This window comes from Piliocolobus tephrosceles, chromosome 6, assembly GCF_002776525.5.
Source record: "Piliocolobus tephrosceles isolate RC106 chromosome 6, ASM277652v3, whole genome shotgun sequence".
In the NCBI taxonomy this organism is placed as follows: Eukaryota; Metazoa; Chordata; class Mammalia; order Primates; family Cercopithecidae; genus Piliocolobus; species Piliocolobus tephrosceles.
Window position 1 is genome coordinate 78,105,958 of NC_045439.1, and position 20,696 is coordinate 78,126,653.

At 37.2% G+C, this 20,696-nt stretch overlaps 1 protein-coding gene across 1 annotated transcript in view; it reads left to right on the plus strand.

Moving 5' to 3' along the window:
• FAM227B (family with sequence similarity 227 member B) overlaps positions 1-20,696 on the plus strand; it is a 295,156-nt gene that overhangs the window by 99,746 nt on the left and 174,714 nt on the right. The window contains exon 13 of the mRNA XM_023227241.1: positions 14,563-14,700. Within this exon, the coding sequence (XP_023083009.1) occupies positions 14,563-14,700 (138 nt within the window). The remainder of the gene's footprint in view (positions 1-14,562; positions 14,701-20,696) is intronic.

Sequence of the window (20,696 nt, forward strand, 5' to 3'; positions counted from 1 at the left end):
AGGTCTGGGGTGGAGAAATTGGGTGGGGGCTGCACCATCTCCTCATCTTTGGCAGGTAGAAATATAATTTGCTTTCCTATCATGCCCCTGTCATAGGGCTTGCAAGCTTCAGTTAAAATAGATTCTGTTCTTTATCTCAAGACCACAATGTGACTAGGTCCACAGAAATGACCGTCTGGTAGCTCCCAAAATGGCTTGGGGAGGAACCTCTCTCCTCAGCTCTGAACAGCTCTGCAGCTGGTCTGCACTCTGTTGCAGGAAGGGGAGATGAGCCCTCCCTTTGTGCAAGCTCAGGTGGCAGCAGGCACACTTTCAGGGAGGTGTAACTGACACAAATAGCATAGGAAAGGCTGTCTCCAAGTTCCTTTGCTTTAGTTCCCAGTGGGGAAATCCTTGGCTATATCCATAGCTGTAGACAAGGGGAGTAAGAGATGAACCCCTCTCCATGTCCATTCTCAGCCACTGGTGCTGTCCTTTTGCTAGGCGGAACAACATTGCCCCTTTCAGAGATCACCACACACCCATGTTTCCTTTGTTTCAAATGGCACTTTAATGGACTGTACTTCCCCTTTTCCTTGGGGTAGCCCATGCTGAGGGCTAGGTCTCCAGGAATCCCGCAGCATCCTAGGGTCTTGCTGGTCTCCTGTGATTGCCAAAGTCAGAGTGTGTTCCAGAGCATGTTTCCAGGTGATCTGGTGATGCAACAACACAGGGCTAAGATTCCCTGGATGAGAGAGTGTCCCACAACAAGTGTACAAGCAGTATGGCACCCACCACTTCAATTCAGGTTTGAGGGGAGCGTGAACACACATGCACAATCTGGCCACCCTGTGCTCCACCCCCAGGAAGTTCCCATGTCACTTCCAACAGCATTGCTTGGGCTCACAAGGGAAGAGGGACTCTGACAATTCAGTGGTCAGCAGTCTGTCTTGGGGTGAGAGGAGCAAAGAAATATTTCCACCTATCTTTTCAGTGGGACTTCAATTTCTCCGGGCATCAATCTTCACCAGACTCTTGCTGTCTTCCTTTCCTGCAGCCCAGCTTCTTCCTGGGGGTTTGATATGGTTTGGCTGTGTCCCCACCCAAATCTCATCTTGAATTGTAGCTCCCACGTGTCATGGAAGGGACTTGGTGGGAGGTAATTGAATTATGGGGATGAGTTTTTCCCATGCTGTTCTCATGATACTAAATAAGTCTCACAAGATCTGATGGTTTAAAAAAGGGCAAATCCCCTTGCCCATGCTGTCTCTTGCCAGCCACCATGTAAGATGTGCCTTTGCTCCTCCTTTGCCTTCCACCATGATTATGAGGTCTCCCTGGCTGTGTGAAACTATGAGTTTATTAAACCTTTTTCTTTATAATTTACCCAGTCTCAGGTATTTCTTCACAGCAGTATGACAACAGACTAATACAGTAAATTGGCACCAGGAGAACAGGGTACTACTATTAAGATACCCAAAAATGTGGAAGCGACTTTGAAACTGGATAACAGGCACAGAGGTTAGAACAGTTTGGAGGGCTCAGAAGAAAACATAAACATATGGAAAAGTTTGGAACTTCCTAGAGACTTGGAGGGCTCAGAAGACAGGAAGATGTGGGAAAGTTTGGAATTCCTAGAGATTTGTTGAATGGCTTTGACTATCAGCATTTTGATGCTGATAGTGATATGGAAAATAAAGTCCAGGATGAGGTGGTCTCAGACGGAGATGAGGAATTTATTGGGAACTGGAGCAAAAGTGTTTCTTGCTATGCTTTAGCAAAGAGACTGATGGTATTTTCCCCCTACCTTAGAGACCTGTGGAACTTTGAACTTGAGAGAGATGATTTAGAGTATCTGGCAGAAGAAATTTCTAAGCAGCAAAGCATTCAAGATGTGACTTGGGTGCTCTTAAAAACATTCAGCTTTATGTATTCACAAATATATGGCTTGGAATTGGAACTTACGTTTAAAAGGGAAGCAGAGCATAAAAGTTCAGAAAATTTGCAGCCCAATAATGCAACAGAAAAAAAAAAAAAAAAAAACCATTTTCTGAGGAGAAATTGAAGCCAGCTGCAGGAATTTGCATAAGTAATGAGGAGTCAAGTGTTAATTGCCAAGACAATGGGGAAAACATCTCCAGGGCATGTCAGAGGTCTTCACAGCACCCCTCTCATCACAAGCTGGGAGGCCTAGGAAGAAAAAGTGGTTTCTTGGGCTGGGTCCAGTGCCTTGCTGCTTTGTGCAGTCTTGGAACTTGGTGCCCTGTGTCCCAGCCATGGCTAAAAGGGGGCCAACATACAATGTACAGCTTAGGTCGTTGCTTCAGAGGGTGCAATCCTTGGTGGCTTACACACGGTGTTGGGCCTGTGGGTGCACAGAAGTTAAGCACTGGGGTTTGGTACCCTCTGCCTAGATTTTAGAGGATGTATGGAAATTGCCTGGATATCCAGGCAGAGGTGTGCTGTAGGGGTGGAACCCTCATGGAGAACTTCTGCAAGGGCAGTGTGAAAGGGAAATGTGTGGTGACAGTCCCCACACAGAGTCCCCACTGGGGTACTGCCTAGTGGAGCTGTGAGAAGAGGGTCACTGTCCTCCAGACCCCAGAATGGTAGCTCCACTGACAGCTTGCACCATGTGCCTATAAAAGCCACAGACACTCAATGCTGTTATGCCCAGACCGTTTGTTCCCCAAAGAAGACCACCAGAGTCCAGAGTCAAAGCCAAGCGGCAAGGATCTTTTACTGCAAGTTCGAACTTGGTCCCTCCATTCCACAACAGATAAGAGAGCCTCGAACAATGCATGCGCTTGCTTTTTATAGCCCGATGTAAACAGGATTTGTAAGGTTACAGAGGAACAAGGCATTTCTCTAGGTTACAGCATTACAATTGGTTAACATTTTAAGTTATACTTTTAGCAGTTTTCTTATTGGTTCCTGCGCTTTTACAAACGGTTGTAACCTTATCGGAGATTCTCCAGATGTTGTTTTTCTTCTAAAGTTGAGATATATGGAGGAATGTGTTTGTGTCGGGCCCAGGAAGTGGAGGCATATGGGGGGGATGTGATGTGTCGGGCTCAAGGCTGTGATATATGGAGGAATGTGTTTGTGTGAATGTGTCTGTGTAGGGCCCAGGAGGTTGATATATATATGTTTGTACTGGGCTCAGGGCTGAGGAATGTGTTCTTTCATTGCCAGCCCATGAAAGCAGCCAAGAGGGAAGCTGTACCCTGCAAAGCCACAGGGGTGGATCTGCCCAAGGCCATGGGAGCCCATCTCTTGCACCAGCATGACCTAGATGTGAGACATGGAGCCGTAGGAGATCATTTTGAAGCTTTAAGATTTGACGGTCCTGCTGGATTTCAGAGTTGCATGGGGCCTGTAGCCCCTTCATTTTGCCCAATTTCTCCCATTTGGAACAGAACAATACCTGTACCCCCATTTTATCTAGGAAGTAATTAACTTGCTTGTGATATTACAGGCTCATAGTCAGAAGGGACTTGCTTTGTCTCAGATGAGATTTTGGACTGTAGACTTTTGAATTAATGGCAGAATGAGTTGAGACTTGGGGGAACTGTTGCAAGGGCATGATTGTATTTTGAAATGTCAGGACATGAGTTTTGGGAGGGGCCAGGTGTGGAATGATATGGTTTGGCTGTGTCCCCACCCAAATCTCATCTTGAATTGTAGCCCATAATCCCCATGTGTCATGGGAGGGACCCGGTGGAAAATAATTGAATCATGGGGGTGGTTTTTTTCCGTGCTGTTCTCATGATAGTGAATAAGTCTCCCGAGATCTGAAGGTTTTATAAAGGGCCGTTCCCCTGAACATGATAATTCTTGCCTGCTGCCATGTAAGACCTACTTTTGCTCCTCCTTTGCTTTCTGCCGTGATTGTGAGGCCTCCCAGCCATGTGAAACTGTGAGTCCATTAAACCTCTTTTTTCTTTATAAATTACCCAGTCTTGGGTATTTTCTTCATAGCCATATCAAATGAACTAATACAGTGTTCTCCAACAGTTTTGAGCATAATTCCCTTAGCTTTTCACTCAGGTCATGACCATCAACCTGTAACTTTAATTTTTCTGAGGAATACTGGCATTCAACATCCATAGGCAGCCATCCTAAAAACCTGTGAAAACACAAACCTATATTTTTTGAGATAAAAGATAACCATGCTGGTGAGAGTGTAAGTTAATACAATAATTTTGGACAATTGCCAATATCTACTAAAGCCAAGCATATGCATACTTTTGGCACAGAATATGTATGACTCCCAGGTACATGCCCTACAGAAATGTGCACATTTCTGTACACCGAAAAAATTGCAAAATGTTCATATCAGGCCTATCTATAATCATCAAGACAGAAACTTTAAAAATGTCCATCAGTAATATGAAGTACATAAATTGCAGAATATTCATACAATGGAATATTATCAGAAATAAGAGTGAACAAATTATATCTATATACAACAATATGGATAAGTCACACAAACTTAGTTAAACAAAAAGAAAAAACCAGACACAAGTGAGTAGATGCTGTATGAGTCTATTTATATAAATGTCAACATCTATAAAACTAATGTATTGTGTTAGTAGTGAGACTAATAGTTACCCTTGGAATGGGTAGTAACTAGAACAGAGGACTCTTAGGTGCTGGTTATGTGAGCACTATATTTTAAATTTGTAAAAAATTAATTGAACTATACATTTATGATTTGTTCATTTTTGAATATTTATATGAATTAATGAAAAGTTAAATTGAAAACAAAGGCAATAGTAGCTGCAGTAAAGCCTCTATGATTTATTTAATCATTATTGTGTTTGTATAGATTTCTCTTACACTGCTTTAACAGTTTATATCCATCAAGAATCACATGTTTTCTGTGTCTAATTCTCATAAATGATTTTCTCAACTTATATTTGTGACTCAAATAGATTTTTATCTTTCATTTGTGACTATTTTGCACTGGCAAAAGCACTTGTTGAAAGAATTTTATAAAACATATTTTTCTTATTTCTTTGTTGCCGAAATGTTTGTATTATAGATCTAAAATACTGTATTCAGTGTTCTCTTTAATGTATCATATAGTCTTCTTCAGGATGAAGTAATCATTATCTTAGACTCTTTACAGTATACTGAGTTCCATTAATTTCATTAACAACTGGCTTTAGTTTTTGTTCATTTTTTCACAACTAAAATTTTCATTGCCTAAGTGACTTATACACAATAAGAAAAAAAAAAAAAGGATCATGAGAGGCTGTATTAGTTTTCTATTTCTGCTGTAACAAGTTGCCATTTAGTGATTTATAACAACACAAATGTACATCTTACAGTTATGGAAGTTAGAAGTCCAACTGGAGTAAAATCAAGATATTGACAGAGATGTGTTCCTTTAGAGGCTTTAGGGGAGAATCTGTTTCTTTGTAGCTTCTAAAGACTCCCGGATGATATCCTGTAGAGTGTTTTCCAATTGAGTTGATGGGTGCAGCACACCAACATGGCACATGTATACATATGTAACCTGCACGTTATGCACATGTACCCTAGAACTTAAAGTATAATAAAAAAATAAAAAATAAATAAAAAATAAAAATAAAAAAATAAAAAAAATAAAAAAAAAGACTCCCTGTATTTGCCTCATAGCCCTTTTCCATTTTCAAAGCCGTAAGTGTCTGATCTCATATCACATCACTTTGACACTGACTGCTTTGCCTCTCTCTTCCATATTTAAGGATTCTTGTGAATTCATTGAGCCTGCCTGAACAAGATAATCACCCTATTTTATGGTCAGCCAATTAGCAAACTTAATTCTATCTTCTCCCTTAAGTCCCCTTCACCATATAACAAGACATATTCATATTTTGGGGGGATTAGAACATGGGTGACTTTGAAGGCTACCTCTGCCCACCACAGAGACACCTTAAGGTTTTGTATAACTGGCTAGACTATGTCACAAGCTTTATGACTGAATTCCACATCCTAGCTTTACAAAAAGCAAGATTAAAACCTGTGCCGTTACTTATGGCTTCTGCCTAGGATTTAGAAATCTAAAAATATATTGCTCCCTCACTTCTACCAAAAAACACTGAACTATCTGCAATTTCAAAACCTTTCCTGAACCCATCAGAGGTTGTAGGCACCAATCCAGAATCTATTTTAAAAAAGTAGCCTCCAAGCAGAGAGGGGATGCAAGCCTTGTTTACCTGGAAGAGATGCAGTACTTTGCCATAAAATCAAGTAAGAACAATTTAGCAGAAATTTTTAGTGAATTGCTAGAAGCTGAGCATAGGTTAGTGTGCAGATAAAAGAGAAATTGCCCTCCATTTATGTTTTTACAGCATGGACCTCATAAGAAAGCTTAGGAATAGCGTGACAATCCCGAGAATGTCTGGGAGAATGGAAGAGCAGTCACTGAAGGAAAGGGATAAAGCCCCTACTCTATGTAAAAAATAACAATAAAAAAATTTTTTTAAGTCGTGGCATGGGGACAGCAAACCCTGTTGTCCTTAAAGAACTGGTGAAGACCTGATTTACCTACAAGAAAGAAGCAGAGAAAAAAACCCTTTACTTGTGAGGCCAGGACTACATACTAGGTCCAAAATATTAGAGGTGTGCTACAGCTGGGACAAGTCTGGATCATTGAGAAGACCCCATTCCAAGACACAAGAACATAGCCCATCACTGAGCTGATTCAGGGAAACGGAGGATATCCCACTGCCACCCATCTAACAAACATCAACTAACAAATATCAGCAGTTTATTTCTGAGAGAGGGGAAAGTAGTGTACAAAAATACTGTTTTTGAGAAGAAGGCACAAAGAGAGGATCTAAAGTTGATAGACAAACAGACAAACACAACAAAACACTTCTGGAAAAATGGTTCCCATTCTAAGAGGAATTTGAAGCATATGCAGTACTAAAAGTAATAATAGCAACAAGAAAACATAAACACAGTTCATTCTAGACTAGATTTGGTCAGTTTCTCACACTAAATTTGAGCAAAAGAAGAAGCCCATTTTGAGGCATGAAAACTACTTACCTCATCTTTACTACACTACATAGTATATTTGGTCTTCAACAAAAATTATAAGGTATGCAAAAAAGCCATAGAAAAAGAAAACACTGTCAAGCAAAAAAGCTATCAACAGAATCAGTTTCAGGTAAGGCTCAGATATTGGAATATCAGACAGGAAATTTGAAATAATGATAATTAATATGTGAAAGGTTTTAGTGGAAAAGGTACATAACATGCATGATTGGATGTGTAATTTCAGCGGAGACATTGAAAACTCTAAGAAAGGATCAAATGAAAACCACATGAACAGAGATGAAGAATGTCACTGACAAACTTATCAAACTTTTCACACCCAAGGAAAGAATCCATTAACTTGAACATAGATCAGAGAAATTACCCAAACTGAAACACAAAGAGAAAAAAGAGCGAAAAACACAAAACAGAGCATTCAAGGGCTGTAAGACAACCTCAAACTGTCAGGCATATATGTAATTGGAATCCCTAAAGGAGAAAAGAGAGAATATATTATAAAAGAAATATTTGAGAAGGTAATGGCTGAGATCTTCCTAAATGGAAAAGAGTAGTCTTTTCAAAACATTGTCCTGGAGCTCCTGGATATCTATAAGTTGAAAAATAAACTTTGATTCAAATCTTCTAACCTATGAAAAAATTAACTGAAATGGATTGTAACCCTAAGTGTAAAACTTAAAACTATAAAACTTTTAGAAGAAAGCATGAAAGAAACTTTTGTGACATTAGGTTAGGCACAATTTCTTAGCTAAGACACCAAAAGCATAATGCATAAAATAAAAATCTTGACAAACTGGATTTAATGAAAATTAAGAACTTCTGTTACTCAGAAGACACTAGTAATAGAAATGAAAAGAAAATTCACAGCCTGAAAGAAAACACTGGCATGTCATATTTATAATAAAAGATTTTTATCGAGACATATGAAGAACTCAAAATTCACTGAAAAGAAATCAAACATCTCAATTTAAAAATGGGTGAAATATTTAAATGGAACAGGAAGAGAGGAAGTCATATTATGTCTGTTTGCAGATGACATGACCCTATATTTAGAAAACCCCATCATCTCAGCCCCAAAACTCCTTAAGCTGATAAGTAACTTCAGCAAAGTCTTAGAACACAAAATCAATGTACAAACGTCACAAGCATTCCTATACGCTAACAATAGACAAGCAAAGAGCCAAATCATGAATAAGCTCCCATTCACAATTGCTACAAAGAGAATAAAATACTTAGGAATACAGCTAACAAGGGACATGAAAGACCTCTTCAAGGAGAACTACAAACCACTGCTCAAGGAAATAAGAGAGGACACAAACAAATGGGAAAACATTCCATCCTCATGGATAGGAAGAATCAATATCATGAAAATGGCCATCCTGCCCAAAGTAATTTGTAAATTCAATTCTATTTCCATCAAACTACCATTGACATTCTTCACAGAATTAGCAAAAACTACTTTAAAATTCAGATGGAACCAAAAAAAGAGCCCACATAGCCAAGACCATCCTAAGTAAAAAGAACAAAGCTGGAGGCATCACACTACATGACTTCAAACTATCCTACAAGGTTACAGTAACTAAAACAGCAAGGTACTGATGCCAAAAGAGACATACAGACCAATGGAACAGAATAGAAATCTCAGAAATAAGACCACACATCTACAATTATCTGATCTTTGCCAAACCTGACAAAAACAAGCAATGGGGAAAGGATTACCTATTTAATAAGGTGCTGGGGAAACTGGCTAGCCATATGCAGAAAACTAAAACTGGACCCCTTCCTTATACCTTATATAAAAATTAACTCAAGATGGATTAAAGACTTAAATGTAAAACCAAAAACCATGAAAACCCTAGAAGAAAACCTAGGTAATACCATACAGGACACAGGCATGGGTGAAGATTTAATGATGAAATTGCCAAAAGCAATTGCAACAAAAGCTGAAATTGATAAATGGGATCTAATTAAACTAAAGAACTTCTGCACAGCAAGAGATCATCAGAGCAAACAGGCAACCTACAGAATGGGAGAAAATTTTTGCAAGCTACCCATCTGACAAAGGTTTAATATCCAGAATATACAAGGAACTTAAACAAATTTACAAGAAAAAACAACCCCATCAAAAAGTGGGCAAATATATATGAACAGACACTTCTCAAAAGAAGATATTTATGTGGCCAACAAATATATCAAAAAAAGCTCAATATCACTGATCATTAGAGAAATGCAAATCAAAGCCACAGTAAGATACCATCTCACACCAGTCAGAATGGTCAAGAAACAACAGATGTCAAGAAACATTAAAAAGTCAAGAAACAACAGATGTTGGTGAGGCTGTGGAGAAGTAGGAACACTTTAACCTTGTTGGTGGGAATGTAAATTAGTTCAACCACCGTGGAAGACAGCGTGGCAATTCCTCAAGGATCTGGAACCAGAAATACCATTTGATCCAGCAATTCCATTGCTAGATATATACCCAAAGGAATATAAATCATTATATTATAAAGATACATGCACATGTATGTTTATTTTAGCACTATTCACAGTATCAAAGACGTGAAACCAGCCCAAATTCCCATCAATGATAGACTGGATAAAGAAAATGTGTTACGTATACACAGTGGAATACTATGCAGCCACAAAAAAGAATCAGATAATGTCCTCCGCAGGGACATGGATGAAGCTAGAAGCCATCATCCTCAGCAAACTAACGCAGGAACAGAAAACCAAACACCTCATGTTCTCACCCCTAAGTGGGAGTTGAACAATGAGAACACATGAACACAGGGATGAGAAACACACACACCAGGGCCTGTTGAGGGAGTAAGGGGTGAGGTGAGAGAGGGGAGAGCATCAGGACAAATTGCTAATGCATGCAGGGCTTAAAACCTAGGTGACAAGTTCATAGGTGCAGCAAACGACCATGGCACATGGATACCTATGTAACAAACCTGTACATTCTGCACATGTATCCCAGAATGTAAAGTTAAATAAATAAATAATTTTAAAAATAAATATTTGAATAGGCACCTCATCAAAGAATTTGTATGAACCTAAGAACATCATCTCAATTATTGGCATAGCCATAATAATTCTGGAAGATTGTGGGTAATGATAAGACAAAAAATAGTTCAGAAAAAAATGTACAACTCTTAGTAATTAATAGAAGAAGCAAGCCAAAAAAATGAAACCTAGGATAGGTATAGACGATTTAAATAACATGATTAACAAGCATGAAGTAATGTATACACGTCGAACACTACAACGGAAAAATATACATTACTTTCAAACACAAAATATTTATAAAAATTCTTTTTATATTCAGTCAAAAATCAAATACTTCCAGCTTTCAAGAGATTTAAATCATATGGAGTCGTTCATTGAATGCAATGCAGTACGTTAGAAACTATGACCAAAAAATAGGAAATGTCTTTATGTAAGTTGAAAATTAAAAATATGTGCCTATGTGTGTAACTATGTAACAAACCTGCACGTTCTGCACATGTACCCCAGAACTGAAAGTATAATAATAATAAAAAGAAATATGTGCCTAATAACATGCTCATCTATCTCAGCCTCCACCCAATTCTGTTCCCTTGCTGGAGAGGCATTGCGATTACTGGGTATATACCCAAAGAAACATAAATCATTCTGTTATAAAGACATGTACGTGTATGTTCATTACAGTACTATTCACAATAGCAAAAACATAGAATCAACCCAAATGCCCATCAATGATAGGCCGGATAAAGAATATGCGGTACATATACACCATGGAATACTATGCAACCACAAAAAGGAATGAGATCATGTCCTTTGCAAGGATATGGATGGACCTGGAAGCTATTTTCCTCAGCAAACTAGCCCAGGAACAGAAAACCAAACACTGCGTGTTCTCACTTATAAGTGGGAGCTGAACAATGCGACCACACGGACATATGCAGGGGAACAACACACACTAGGGCCTTTGGGGGATGCAGAGGGAGGGAGAGCATCAGGAAGAATAGCTAATGGATGCTAGGCTTAGTACCTAGGTGACGGGGATCTGTGCAGCAAATCACCATAGTACATGTTTACCTATGTAACAAACCTGCACATCCACACATGTTCCCTGGAACTTAAAAGTTAATGAAAAAATAAAATAAGAAATATGTGCCTACTAACTCAATCTTCAAAGAAGAAATCATAATGGAAATTAGAGAAATGGAAACTAGTTTTGAACAAGTTGACAAGAATAAATACTATGTCTCAAAATATATAAGATGACAGCTAAGGTTCTTGGAAGGTAATTTATGGCCTTTAATGTGTATTTTCAAAAAAGTATAAAGACTGAAGACCAGTGATCTATTTAAGCATCCATCTCAAATGGGAAGAAACTAACCCTTTAGAAGCCTTTTTGTTTTTGACATGTCAATTCTCTATATTATATTCAAATAGAGAAAACAGAGAGAAAGCAAAGTAAGAAATAATCAAATAATTATTTCAAGAAGTTTTCCATGCTTGGAAATCTTGAGTTTCCAGTTTGAAAGAGATTATCTAGTGCTTAGGGCAATGGATAAAAATTGCTGTATGCCACAGTAAATTGTTGTGAGTCCTCAGAACCCAGAGAACAAAAAGAAAATGCTGAAAAAACTTTCAGAGAACAGAAGGATTAAGAAACAGAATTGTATCGTCCCTCTTATCAGCAACTTTGAAAGAAGGAAGAGAATGGAACAATGTCTTGCAAATTCTAAGGGAGAACTATTTATAACCTAGGACCCTAGACCCAACCAATTTGTCAGGTAAGTGTAAGGATGAACTAAAGACATTGTTAACTTATATACATCTTTTCTCATCAAGTTATTGGAGGAAAAAACCACCAAAATAAGGCACAAATTAACGAAGAGGTTAAGATGAGAGTCAAGGAATGGAGGCTTAAAACACATGGGACATGTAAATTGAATCCCCAAAATAATGGTGAAGGGAGCTCCCTAGATGATAACTGCACAAGCCTAGTGAAAAAATTTGTTCAGATTTGAGCACATTGGCAGGCTTTGGGAGACATGTCTCCAAGAATATTAAACTGAAAGAATCTCTGATGCATCTGAATATATTCAAAAGCAATTTAGACAATAATGGGGGGAGTAGTTTGGAGTTAATTATAAGTACATAGAACATAAGAAAACAAAAACATCCAACAATTACTAACTTCAGATAAAGAAATTTTCTTAAGAAAATAAGTATAGCAGATTCATTTTTAAACTCTCAATTCTCCACATTATTCTGTATATTCAAAAAGAGAGAACTAGTTTAGCTATCAACAAGATTTTATGTAATTATTATTATTATTATTATTTATTTTTTTTTTTTTGAGACGGAGTCTCGCTCTGTCGCCCAAACTGGAGTGCAGTGGCCGGATCTCAGCTCACTGCAAGCTCCGCCTTTCAGGTTCACGCCATTCTCCTGCCTCAGCCTCCCAAGTAGCTGGGACTATAGGCGCCCACCACCTCGCCCGGCTAGTTTTTTGTATTTTTTAGTAGAGACGGGGTTTCACCGGGTTAGCCAGGATGGTCTCGATCTCCTGACCTTGTGATCCGCCCATCTCGGCCTCCCAAAGTGCTGGGATTACAGGCTTGAGCCACCGCGCCCGGCCTGTAATTATAATAATATAAATGCTGATATTCACACAATGAAAATTATAACAGTTGATATTATGTAAAGAATAGGAAGTTAGCTTGTATGTGGTGATAATGAGATAGGATAGTGAAAGATCGTTAAATCTTTTATCTTCCCTAGTTGGGCATCAATAGATAATGCCTAAAATTAACACATCAAAATCTAACAATGTAGACCTTTTTTTGTCTGCTGTGGTTATGGGTCCCAAATAAAGATAGTTGATTCTGGAAAGCAAGATGTAGTCTTGGGGATATGTGAGGAACAATGACACTTTGGAAATTAAACAAATAGTTTGACATATAGTTTCACTCTTTAAATTATATGTCTGTATAAATTTTATAAAATGAAAAATGAAAATTAGAATATATGTAAGTTACCAAATAATTGCAAAGACATTTTAGGTTTTTAGCTCCCTTATTTTATATGCCATTTGTTCTAAATCCTGTAGGATAACAATTTCCTAAGAAATACTTGAATAGATCCTACTAGAGTTTAGTTTTTAAAAATTGGCAATGTGAAAATATAAATTTCAAGTGTTGTGGCTCTATATTAATGTCATTCTTTGGAGCAATTCATGTTTTGTGACCAGTATGAATTAAAACTTGTAATAATGTTGGAATGTAGTCAGATATCAACCAGTGGCTAATTTGCAAAAAAAAAAAAAGTAACAGTAAAAGTAACTTATATTCAGTGCTTACTGTGGATCAGGCACTATGCTAAATAATTTCACATCTGCCTTGATGGCAGACAGGGACTAGATTTAAATGAATTTTGTGCCCCTTGTGTCCAGCAGATAGTTGGTACATAGTACGCCCTCTGTCTCTTTATATATCAGGACCAAGTAGGGTTTATTCAATACTGGACAGTATTAACCATGTATTTTATGTTCTATATTCTGATACTTGGACATCTGGGACCTTGTTGACCCTAGAAGGACCGCACTTCCTTGGGTTAGTTAATTCCTAGAGGCAACTTGCCCATGAGCATGTTTTTTAAATGCTTTTTGATTTTTAAACCAACCAGTTCAGAGGTCACACACAACCATTTCCTTTATTTGGCTCTTACTTTGTTTGGCTCTGGGACTAGGTACCAGACTAGGCATAGCTCCTATGCACTTAAGCCTGCTGAAAGTATTAAAACTAGTCAACCATAGGCCTTCTTGCCTTGCCTCTTCCTTCCTAAGGAAAGCACAATAAAGACTCTTACCCACAGTTATCCCCTCTTTCTCTGTCTCCTGACTGGCCCCAGGGCTTGCCCATGTGGCCCCCTGTGGCATGACATCCCCCTACTCTTGAGAACTGTGAGTAATAAACCATCTTTACAAACTCAATCTGCTGATCTGTTGGCCTTGCTATACTTCAATTTTTCTCTTAATGCACAATATTTTAAAACATAGGCAATCTATGTAGAAGCACTCAAGTGAATCAAACTGAAGTCTTCTGCTAAATAAGTGATAACTGTATCTAAAAACATTTAGAAAATTATAATTTGATGGCCCAGTCTAGTGAATAATCCTCATTGAACACTCACCGCTGAGAAGATATTGGCTACATTTATGAGCATGGTAGTTTATAGTCATAGTTATTAACATAATAATAATAATAATAATATTTCATATTTGTGTAGTGCTTTCCCATTTACCATACTTTAACATATATTTAAAAATAATTTATATTATTCTTATTTTTATTGCTGAGGATACAGATGTTTAGAGTGGTTAAATAACTTATCTAATCCTACACAGCTTAAAAGGAACAAAAAAGGAACTTTTTTGTTGTGAGGATAAAATGTATAATTGTCATAAAAATGCTTTGACAATTTAAAAGGTATTTTCAAAATCCGAATTTATTTGGCTAAATATGTATTTTATATTAACAGGTTTAAAACCTCAAAAAGGCTTTTGGACCCACTGGAAACTGAAAGAACTCTCCACAACCACCATTCATGGTAGCAAAAAAGCACATGCAAAATCAGTAAAGGAAAGAATTGCAGACAGTCAAGAACGTATAACAACTAGTAAGTAAAGTTTTTGTATACTGCAAAATGGAATAGGTAGCAAAAATCAATTAAGTTATTTATTAGGCAGAATTTTCTAATGATTTACTTATTTATTTTTAAATGTTATTTTAATAACATTTGATTTATAGATTGATGTTATAGTGGTACACACTTAAGTCTTTTTTCCATTTGCCTGTTATAAAATAATGATTTTTTAAAATTTTTATCCTTTTTGTCTTTATGTATACTAAAGATATTCTCACTTTTACTTGTATTGCTGTTAATCATGTGTTGTCTCAATAGATAAATTTACATTTTTTATTCTGTTCATTTAAATCATGTTTTCTTTAGGGTTTCAGTTTTGTGGTGTATTTGTCAAGACTTAACTAAGATTATAAAAGTACCTACATTTTTTCTAGTATTTTTAAATTTCCATATTTAGTTTAACTCTTTGTTATAAGCAGCATAGTTGTATTCCAATATGATGGGGTTTTTTTTTTTTTTTTCCAAATGATCCGTTTATTAAATAGTCCACTTATAGCCTACTTGAAATACCAGTTCATTTACATTTTAATATTCTTTTCTGTTCCTTTGAGCCACATGCCAAATTCTTGTGCCAGGACCAAAGTCCTCAGTTACTCTACATTAATAAGCTTTATAAGGCAAGTTTATTTCCCTCCTGTTTATGCTATTTCTTTAATACCAAACATAAGTCTAATGCTCAGGTTTCATGTCTGACCAGTTAAATTAGAATCTAGGCTGAATAATGTTTAAAACTCCTCAGTGTCTCAGATGATTTCATGTGCAGGCAATGTTAACAAACCACTAATGCAGAGGGAAATAGCTTTCTAACCTATACCTTGATATAGGCCAAGGAAGAGGAGGAATTAACCTACCCAGCCTACTCTTTGGGAAGTTATTCTTTAGTTAATCTCTGATTCTGGAATTATTTAATTAGTTAATTATTTTTCTTCAGATCTGAGAATTTTGAATTTAGAGCATCACTGTTTTAACTGTGGTTTTCTGTATTCTTATCCCAGTATATATCATCCAATATGATTTCTGTCTTTTATTAGTTACAAGAAATTTTCTTGTTTGCTGTCACCCTCAGTGGTTTAACAAAACTTCGTACATATTTGTTATGGGGGGTGGGGGGCTCATTTCTAGGGATTTCTAATAGAAAGAGCAATAGTCTGCTACCTTGAGCCAATTTTGTTTATCTGTTTTTGCTTCTCACCCTCACATGTGACTGACTAAATTAAGAGATTTTTTGTGAACTTTCCATTTTCTTTTTAATTTTAAGTAACAGAAAAGTGATAAGAATAGCCTAAAGAACTCCATATATCCTTTACCTACCAATTATTTATATTTTCCTTGTTCTTTAAATCATTTTCTTTCTTCTTTTTTCACATAAGCAATTAAAGATTAAATTTCCCTAAGCACTGCTTTAAGTGTGTTGTATTTAGATATGTTGTATTTTATCACTTAATTTAAATGTTCTAATATTTACTATAATTCCTACTTCGAGCCATCAGTAGGTCAAAGTAGGGTTATTTAGAAAAGTGTTGTTTAATTTCCAAATGTTTGGGACTTTTCTAGATATCTTAAAATTACTGATTTCTAATTTAAAAAACTATACTTTGAGGACATACTCTGTATGATCTTTTGCAATGTATTGAGACTTGTTTTATGGTCCAGAATGTGGTCTATCTTGGTGAACATTCCATGTATACTTGAGAAGAATGTATATCTGCAGTTAAAAAGAAGTCTCAGATCAAGGTGGCTAATAGTATTATTCAGATCTTCTGTATCGAGTCAGCTCACTGTAGCCTGTGGATTAAATCTGGTGTGTAGCATGTTTTTATACATTCTATGAACTTAGAATGGTTTCTACATTTTTAAGGGTTGTAAAAAAACAAAAACATAAAACAAAATAAAGAATATGCGACAGAGACTACATTGGTCTGAAAATCCTACAATACTGACTTGCCTTTTATAGAAAAATTTTGCTCACCGTAATTTTATGTCTTTATTGATATTTTATTTAGTTCTGTTAATTACTGGAGAGGATATTAAAATATAATTTTAGGATTATCTATTTCTCCCTTTAATGTTATTGATTTTTGCAGTATCCATTTTTAAATTGTTGAGCAAATATACTTTTATTAAGTTTTTCCTTTAATATAAAATGTTCCCTTGTAACTATGATAATTCTCCTTTTTATGAGTTCTATTTTGTCCGATCTTAATATAGACACTTCAGATTTCCTATGCTTATGGTTCACATGGTATTTTTTCTCATCATTTTACATATAACTAGTTCATGTTCTTATAAAGCATACTTTTTGTAAACAACCTGTAGTTGAGTCTTATTTTTTTATTCAGGATGACAATCTCTTCACTTTAATTGGGAGTGTTACTTCATTTACGTTTAAAGTAATTACTGATATGGTTAATCTTATTTCTACTAGTTTCTATTTGTTTAGAGATTTATCCCATCTGTTCTTTGTTTTTCAGTTATACTTTCCTGTCTTCTTTTGGTTAATTGAATATTTTTGTCATTCTATTTTAATTCTTCTGTTGGCTGTTTACCTATACCACTTTTGTATTTTTTGAGGCCGCTTTAATGCTTACAAAATGCATTCTTAAATTATCAAAATACTATCTAAAGTTAATATTGTCTTACTTCACTTAAAATGTAGGACCTTGGAGCAGTATAGTTACATATACGCCCCCTTGTCTTTTGTGCTATTGTCAAATATATCTACATAAATAATAGCCTCATGTTATATAGTGTCATGATGTTTGTTTCAAATAATTACACGTTTTTTCAGCTTTTTTGAGATCTAATTGGTGTACAATAAACTGCATATATTTAAAGTGTAAAATTTGATGAGTTTTGACATATGCATAAATTTTTAAAACCATTACAATTCGAACTAAAAAACATATCTATCTCTCTCAAAAGTTCGTTATGCTTTTTTTGTAATTCCTTCTTGCCACCAATTCCCAGGCAATCATTTATATGATTTTTGTCACTATAGGTTAGATTGTAATTTTCTAGGATTTTACATAAATGAGATTATATAGAGTGCATGCTATTTTTCAACTAACATTTTTTATTCCACATAATTATTCTGAGATTCATTCATGTTGTTACATGTATTAATAATCTGTTCCTTTGTATTGTTGAATAGTAGTCCTCCATAGTAGGACTATAATATGATTTGTTCATTCATCTCTTGATGGGTATTTGTATTGTTTTCAGTATTTAGCTATTATAAATACAGCTGCTATGAACATCTATATACAAGTATTTGTTTGGATATAGAATTTTATTTTTCTTTGATAAACATCTAGTAGTAGGATGGCAGAGCAGCATGGTTATGTAGTATATGAGGTCATTCTTGCATTGCTATAAATAAATATCTGAACCTGGGTAATTTAGAAAAAAAGAGGTTTAATTGGCTAATGGTTCTGCAGGCTTTACAGAGAGCATGGTGTTGGTATTTGCTCAGCTTCTAGGAAGGCCTCAGGAAGCTTGCAATCATGGCAGAAGGCAAAGGGGGAGCAGGCACATCACATGGTGAAAGAAGAAGCAAGTGACAGAAAGTGGAAGGGAGGTGCCACACCCTTTTAAACAACCAAATTTTATGTTAACCCAGAGTGAGAGCTTACTTATCACCAAGAGATGGCCCAAGTCATTAATGAGGGCTCTGCCGTCATGATCCAACCACTTCCCCCCAGGCCCCACCTCCAACACTGGAGATTACATTTCAACATGAGATTTGGACAGGGACAAATATCCAAACTATATCGTTTCACCCCTGACCCCTCCCAAATCTTGTTCTTCTCACATTGCAAAATACAATCATGCTTTCCCAACAGTACCCAAAAATCTTAATTCATTCCAGCATTAACTCAAAAGTCCAAAGTCTCATCTAAAACAAGGCAAGTCTCTTCAGCCTATGAGCCTGTAAGGTCAAAAACAAGTTACTTACTTCCAAAATACAATGGGAGTATAGGCATTGGGTTAACATTGCCACTCCAAAAGGGAGAAATCAGCCAAAAGAAAAGAACTGAAGGCCCAATGCAAGTTCAAACCTGGCAGAGCAGTCACTAAATCTTAAAGCTCCAAAATAACCTCCTTTGACTTTATGTCCCATATCTAGGGTACACTGATGCAAAGGATGGGCACCAAACGCCTTGGGCAGCTTCACTTCTGTGGCTTTGTGGGGTTCTGCCCCCACAGCTGCTCTCACGGGTTATTGAGTGCCTATGGCTTTTTCAGGTTCAGGGTGTAAACTGCCAGTAGATCTACCATTCTCGGGTCTGGAGGGCAGTGGCCCCTTCTCACAGCTCGACTAGGCAGTGCCCCAGTGGGTACTCTGTGTGGGGGCTCTTACCCTACATTTTCCCTCTTTACTACCCTAATAAAGGTTATCTATGAGGGCTCTGCCCCTGCAGCAGGCATCTGCTTGGGCAGCCTGGCTTTTTCATACATCCTCAAATCTAAGCAGAGGCTGCAAAACATTCTTCACTCTTGCATTCTGTGCACCTACAGGCTTAACACCATGAGGAAGCTGCCAAATTTTATAGCTTGCATTCTCCAAAGTGGCAGCTCAAGCTGTACCTGGGCTTTTTAAAGCCCCAGCTAGAACTGAAGCAGCTGGGATGCAGAGAGCAGTGGCCCAAGACTGTGCAGGGCAGCAGGTCCCTGGGCCTGACCCATAAAATCTTTTGGTCTTCCTAGGCCTCAGGGCCTGTAACTAGAGGGCCTGTGTCTTAGATTTCTGGAATGCCTTCAAGGTCTTTTTCCCATTGTCTTGGCTATTAGCGCTTGGCTCCCTTTTTGTTATGCAAATTTCTCTAGCAAGCGATTGCTATAAAGCCTACTTGAATTATTCTCCCAAAAAAAAAGCCTTATCTTTCTCTGCCACATGGCTAGGCTGCCAGTTTTCTAAACTTTCATGTTATGCTTCCTGTTTAAATATAAGTTCCACATTGATCATTTCTTTGCTACTGCATCTGAGTGTCAGCTGTTACAAGCAGCCAGGGTTACATCTTGAATACCCTGTTGCCTAGAAATGTCTTCCACCAGATACCTTAATTTATCACTCTGAAGTTGAAGCTTTCATGGATCCCTAGGGTAGGGAAACAATGCAGCCAAGTTCTTTGATAAGGCACAACACAGGTGACCTTTGCTCCAGTTCCCAATAAGTTTCCATCTGAGACCTCATCAGCCTGGGCTTCACTGTCAGCATTTTGACCACAACCATTTAACTAGTTTCCAAGAAGTTCTGAACTTTCCCTCATCTTCCTGTCCTCTTCTGAGCCTCTGTCCATTATGCAGTTCCAAATCTGCTTCTGCATTTTCAGGTATCTTTACAGCAATGCCCTACTCCTGGTACCTACTTTCTGTATTAGTTCATTCTTGTATTGCTATAAAAGAATACCTGTGACTAGGTAATTTACAACAAGAAGAGGTTTAATTGGCTCATGGTTCTAGAAGCTTTACAGGAAGCATGGCGGTGGCATTTACTCAGCTTCTAGAGAGGCCTCAGGAAGCTTACAATCATGGCAGAAGGTGAAAGGAGAGCAGGCGTGTCACATGGCAAAAGCAGGATCAAGCAAGAGGGGGGCAGAGGTGCCACACAATTTTAAACAACCAGACCTCACATGAACTCAGAGCAAGAACTCACTTATCACCAAGGGAATGGCCCAAGCCATTCTTGAGAGATCTGCCCCCATGATCCAGCCACCTCCTACCAGGCCCCACATCCAACATTGGGGATTACATTTCAACATGAGATTTGATTGGGGGTAGATATCCAAACTATATCACATATGTATAACATTTTAAGAAATTGCCAATATCTTATCCAAAAGTTTACATTTCTACCACTATACAAGTTATAGTTACTCTACTTCCTTACTAACACTTGGTATGGTCTTTTTAATTTTAGCTATTCTTTGTGAATTATATACTGGTATTTAGTTAGGTTTTATTTTAGT